At 28.7% G+C, this 6,000-nt stretch overlaps 1 protein-coding gene across 1 annotated transcript; it reads right to left on the bottom strand.

The window, feature by feature from the left end:
* Positions 1-535: 535 nt before the first annotated feature.
* LOC139484509 (E3 ubiquitin-protein ligase TRIM71-like) lies at positions 536-3,666 on the bottom strand. The gene is made up of 3 exons (XM_071268240.1): positions 2,801-3,666; positions 1,580-1,627; positions 536-587 (listed from the first exon to the last, which is right to left on the bottom strand). The coding sequence occupies exons 1-3, from the start codon at positions 3,565-3,567 to the stop codon at positions 536-538; spliced, it is 867 nt and encodes a 288-aa protein (XP_071124341.1). The 5' UTR covers positions 3,568-3,666.
* Between the last annotated feature and the right edge of the window lie 2,334 nt (positions 3,667-6,000).

The raw sequence follows: 6,000 nt of genomic DNA, 5'->3' as shown, positions 1-6,000 counted from the left end.
AACAAATTACTAAATGAGGACATGTATGTTGAATGTCTTACGTATTCAAGGTTAAATATTCACACAAACAGAGACTGACATATTTATGCTGTCTACTATTATCTCAATTCTTGCTCCAACAGTTAAATAAAGTTTCATAGACTCTACATTATTACTTTCACTCTCGTGTCCCCTTTATCAAGATGGGGCATTTTTTTAAATTATTTTACTCAGGAACAGTCTTTTATCAGTAAAATATGTAAATGTCAGAATCAGACGATAAATAACTAGTACTTAGAAAGAAACCTGGATTTTCAGGAAAGTTGAAACAATGGGTATGTTATTTACAATAAATGTTACATATTGAAAGACACAGATCTGTTTCATTAATTGTATTATAACATCTTTAACATAAAATGAAATTTTATTAGAAGGGAAAAACTTCGTGCTTTACATATCTATGTCTTTCAAATATGCATATCTGATTTCATAATGAACTGTGCACTTGTACTTAGTCGTTTGTACTCTTCCGAAAGAAAACTACATAACATTACACTCACTTGCAACAAGTGCATCTGTATCTGTATTGTTTAGCCGTTTTTGTAACCCTATAAAAGATATCATATTTAGATATTCTCAAGGGAGATGTCTAACTTTCATAGCATTTGTTCTTATATAAATATGTTAACGTAACTTCTAATTCAATTATTCACCTCTAATTTTGCTCGACATCCTTCAATATTCTGCGCCACAATTAGGCAATCTTTCAAACTTGTTGATCTCTTTTCTGGACAAATTTTTATCATGAATACTTAAAGGTATAATATTTTGGAAAACTAAACTGAACGAATTACATATATTTACATTACTGATGAATGTCGTGCAACCTATTAGTCTTATCAATCAAAAGTAAACCATATGTATATTATAAAACCAACGTCGCTAAAATTAGTTGATTACGTGCAAAAAGAGATTCAATTTAAAGCAATTTACGGTACTGCCAAATCACAGATTAATTTTAAGTGTTTGTGATATAATAATATCATATCTGCCAGAGAAATAACCAGTATTTAACATATGATAACTTAGTATATTATACGTGCGTATTGTTAAGGTGGTACCTTGACTTAAATAAATGTGTCTCGTTTTATTTTCATAAAATTTTGACAAAATATTTACTTTGACCCTTTGACAAAATTAAAAATTTCAAAAATCTTGAACCAATAATTATCCAGAAAAATTGGTTGAATATATAGCTGGTTAAAAAACACTTATTTTGATCATTGAGAAGCTTAATGTTTTCTTAACTATACAACGTAATTAAAACGTTTTGCTGATTTTACAGAGTTGTCTTCCTGTAGTGTTAGGTACCACTTTAATATCATACAATCGATTCAAGTTGAATCAAAACCAAGTGAACAAAGGATAATTATAGAGATGAAGAACACTACAACGTAATGTTAAATATGACTTCGAAAGACAAACCTTTGTATTGTGGTTTTATTATTGTAGCAAAAGCCAATCCACAGAAGATAGGAACGAACATTAAAAACGGAAACAAAAGAAACAATTTTGTTAAATGTCTATTATAAATACAAACCTGACGTTCTTCTGAGGTTTCGGGCTGTCTTCTTTTTTGACAGTTTCTCTGAGAAAAAACAATGATCTTATTTACAATTTCATTCTCATCTTATATGTGCGTCAAAATTGTACATTATTATAAAATCAAATAAACAGTGTTTTTCTAAATATGAACAAACAGAATTATTTATTAAGATAACCCAAAAATAACGCAAACTAGTTCCCAAATTGCATAAAAAGTACTTTTTTTCCTTACGATTGACTTGATAAGATTTTGCTGTCAGTTGATATAAAGTTTGTATTAACACTTTGTTATTGAAAACTGTAGTTTCCTTTTTGTCCCTTATTAAAGACCCTCTAGTTTTCTTTGGTTGGTGACTTCTTGGCGTGAGTTCCAAAGTCTTGAGATAAAACTTAAGCTAGAAAGGCGAATTATTCAATGAAACTTAAACACATAATTAAGCGTTTACGGAGTGAAGTTATGAACATGATGAATAGTTCTTCGTCAAAAATCAAAGAAAATCAGTTTTTGAGATTTTTATGTTACTATCGAATTGAGAAGGATCCTGACACATCCTTTGATAAATCGGATTTACAGTTTCCTCCTAAATTTATTTCACTTCAAAGCTTTTGTCTTAAGATTATTCAATCTTTTCTTAAATTCGCTATATCATTAGTTTATAAAAGGTCCTTTATGGTGTTTAACATTCCTTAACAATTCAACTTAATATTTTCATCGTAAGATTAGTTTTACGCTTAAGACTTTTTGTGAAAGGGCTACTGATTTTTTATTATTTAAAGTATAAACCTGTTTTCCAATTTTTATAAGTAGATATTAAAATTCAAATGTGTACTTGGAGTATTTTGAATCATACTGAATTCCAATTGAAACAGTGAACATATGTTTAGGATTCTATAAAGTAAACACATAGATTTTCTTGTTGTATAACTCATGAAATGCTGGTTATTTTAATCAATGATCAGAACACGACTGACATTTTTGAATGACAGTGTATATATAGGCATTATATTATCGCATATTCTATTAAATCTGGAGAACTTTGATAATCTGAGATACAAATACATTATATAATTGAAACACGAAGCGGAAGATGCCATAATTATTCAAACCAGTCGAAACGAGACTGCTTATATACCAAAGTTCATATGAAAAAAAGAGAAAAACACAATAAGGGTTTTCAAAGCACTTCATAAAATCAATAACTAAGAACTGACTTACCCAAATGTTAGTTCCCCAACCAGTTTCCCTATTTCACTCTCTGCTACTGTCTTTTTGGCATATTTGACTGATGGCATAATAGGAATCTGTATTTCTTGTATTTGATTGATTTGCGATTTTATTTGTTTTAGCTTTTGTAACAATTTCGAAGTATCTTTTGTCCCCTGTGTGTTTTGATAAAACTTCTGCTGCTCATTTGCCTTATCAAACGCTGTTTTTAACTCATTTCTAACAGACTGTAAGGTTTGAACATTCCTTGTGTCTTTCTCTTTTACCGTATTAATAAGACCTTCAACTTTCTGATCAATCATTTCTTTTAATCTTTTGCCTTCTGCTCTAATGGACTGGATAACTTTCTGTACATCAGCTTGATATTGATTTGACCCTTGGTCAATATTTGCTATCTTTGACTGCAGGTTTTTCATCTTCATGTCAATCGCCATTTTGACCTCAGCTTTGATCCCTTCAGTTGATTCCTTGATTTCTGCAAAATCATGTGATTTGTGTTTTTTAATCACACATATTTTACAAATCGATGAATTACATTCCATGCAATAATATATGAAGTTTTCATCATGTTCTTTACAATATAGTTTAACTTCCGGGTTGATATTTGGACCACTTAGAAATGTATGGTTTTTGCTCATCTTCGTCCGTAAATGAGATATTTTACATCCATCACAAAACAACTGGTCACACTGTTCACAGTAATTATGTCCAGGTCCAGAAACACATATCTCACAGGTTTTAGAAGCAGCGTGAGCCATTTTGATTTGTTTTGTTTGCAAGTTGTTATGACAAGGTTATTTAAATCCCGGACGTATACGCAAATAGAATAACCTTTACGGATCAATAATGAATTTTTGCTAAACTAAAGGTAGAATTTTAAACTTATCCTATCACTATCAGTATTATACATTTAACAGTCTAATTGTAGTAAATTCACACCGTTGTAAATGAAACGATCATTGCAATCCCATATTGTTAATGTATAAGCAACACGTTGTAGTTATTCAAATTGTAATATCCTTTAATAGTAAGATGTTAATTGATATATTGGGTATCAGGGTATATGCAAAATAAGCCACTTAAATTTTTTTTATTAGGTGACAAAATACAATTGACAGCTTTAAATAGTTGCTAAACAGTTTATGTACTAGGGTCAACAGCATTAAATATTCTGATCTATTTAACTATTTTAAAGTGTACCTGTAAAAAGGATAATAAAGTAAAATGATTCACGCACAAAACATATTTTAAACATATCAGATTATATACATTTGTAAGATATAATTAGGTGTCTGGAACAGGTAATATCGGAGATTTATACGTTAGGACACATATTAAGAACATAAGACAAGTCGATGTATGTAACTATTCAAATACATGTAACTGTGAGATGCTTATAGGTGTTACTGTAAAATTTTACCTATAGCTCAACCTGTTTTTAAAATTGTCAACACAATAGGGACATTTAAATTGACCAGTTGGTATTGTTAGATTTAAATCTACCTTGATGCTACCTGTAAAAAAAATTATTCACCTAACCAAAAGTTTCAGCATGCTTTTTTCCTGAACTTTTTTTTACCTAGGATTATTCTATTGAGAGATTTTTATTTTACTGTCATTCAAAATCTTATGAGTGATCAATCCAAACAAGAATGACTTTATCATATATTTTATTTTCTTGCAGTTAATTCAAAATTGCATGACCTAAAATGCACTACATTTCATCTAAATGTTTGCATAGCCACTACTAGCAGTGTTTAATACCCCAAATAATCCAGTCGTAATATTTCACTCACTTTAATGAAACCTCAAAATCATATTTGAATAAACAATTTCATTTATTTTTTTACACTAATATTTGACATCTCATCCAGAATTCCAAAGATTTTAAATAATTCCCAATTTTATTCATTTTTCACTACTTCACTAGATTTTTTTCTAAATCCATAGTATGAATTCTGATTAACTTCCAATGATATACATCCTAATTTAACAGGTGCAGAATCTATACATAATTCAGAATCATTTCCATTACTATATTCCAAATAGTTATCCTTACTTATATTTTGTAAAATTTTATTTATATTTTTACTGTATATCACCTGATTTTAATATATCCACAGTAAACATTTTATTTCATTTCCTATAATAAATTCCCAAATCAAACAATATTTGATTCAGAATTTTATAATGACTATTAACAATTTCACATTCACTTAAAACATTTCCTCATGTTAGGAATATTTTAGAATATTTTACTTTCATTTTTCACTTTATCACTAGATTAGACTATATCCACTGCATTACTTCAACATTTTATTTCATTTCCTATAATAATTTCCAAATCAAACAATATTTGGTTCAGAATTTTATAATGACTTTTTCCAATTTCACATTCACTTTTAAAAAACATTTCCTCACGTTAGGAATATTTTAGAATATTTTACTTTTATTTTTCACTTTATCACTAGATTAGACTATATCCACTGCATTACTTCAACATTTTATTTCATTTCCAAGATCCCGTTTAAATAGGGAATCATCTTAAATTTGTAATAGATCCCAAAATTAATAATGAATATTTCAAAAATCACATTTAAAGCCACAGAAACATGTTGGATGAACACACACTATATCTCCTACTTGAATTCCAGTTTTGAAATTTTTAAATCTTTAACATAACTAAATCCCATCGTATGAAAAATTGAATTTCCTTTAGTGAATACAGCATTTTATGCACAAAACTCCCACTAATATTATGATAGATTTCAAATAAAAAACACATCAAGGTATACTCCAAAATTATTTTTAATTTTATATGTACAACATATTATATATAAGCCCCACAAAACATTTTGAATGAATTATTTCCTCCTTGATGTCCTTCATGACAATAAAATCTTGAAAGAAACACATCACATTTTAAGAAGCAAAATTGCTATAAAAAGTCTGAGTAGTGAATTCAAATAAAATAAATCCAATATTGTACACACAATGACACCAAAAGATTTAAAATATTGCAAATAATAATCCAAAATGAAAATCTTGAAGGGTCATGTGAAGAAAATAACAACACATCCCTCTGAAAATTTAAACTGTAAACACCTGAGCAGCTATTTCTTGTTTCACTGGCAGCTGGACAATACTATGTATAAGGGTTAGAATTTTAAAGAAGCATTTTGGTGTAAAAA

This window comes from Mytilus edulis, chromosome 8 (assembly GCF_963676685.1).
Source record: "Mytilus edulis chromosome 8, xbMytEdul2.2, whole genome shotgun sequence".
NCBI classification, from domain to species: domain Eukaryota; kingdom Metazoa; phylum Mollusca; class Bivalvia; order Mytilida; family Mytilidae; genus Mytilus; species Mytilus edulis.
The sequence above is the reverse complement of the archived record's forward strand: the minus strand, read 5'-3'. Positions and strand labels throughout refer to the sequence as shown.

Excerpts from the sequence above, each read along its gene's own strand:
- LOC139484509 (XM_071268240.1), bottom strand. The coding sequence starts at position 3,567 with ATGGCTCACGCTGCTTCTAAAACCTGTGAGATATGTGTTTCTGGACCT. Across the intron at positions 1,628-2,800 it reads GTTGGGGAACTAACATTTGG|AGAAACTGTCAAAAAAGAAG; the intron begins GTAAGTCAGTTC and ends GTTTTTTCTCAG. Across the intron at positions 588-1,579 it reads AAACCTCAGAAGAACGTCAG|GGTTACAAAAACGGCTAAAC; the intron begins GTTTGTATTTAT and ends TATCTTTTATAG.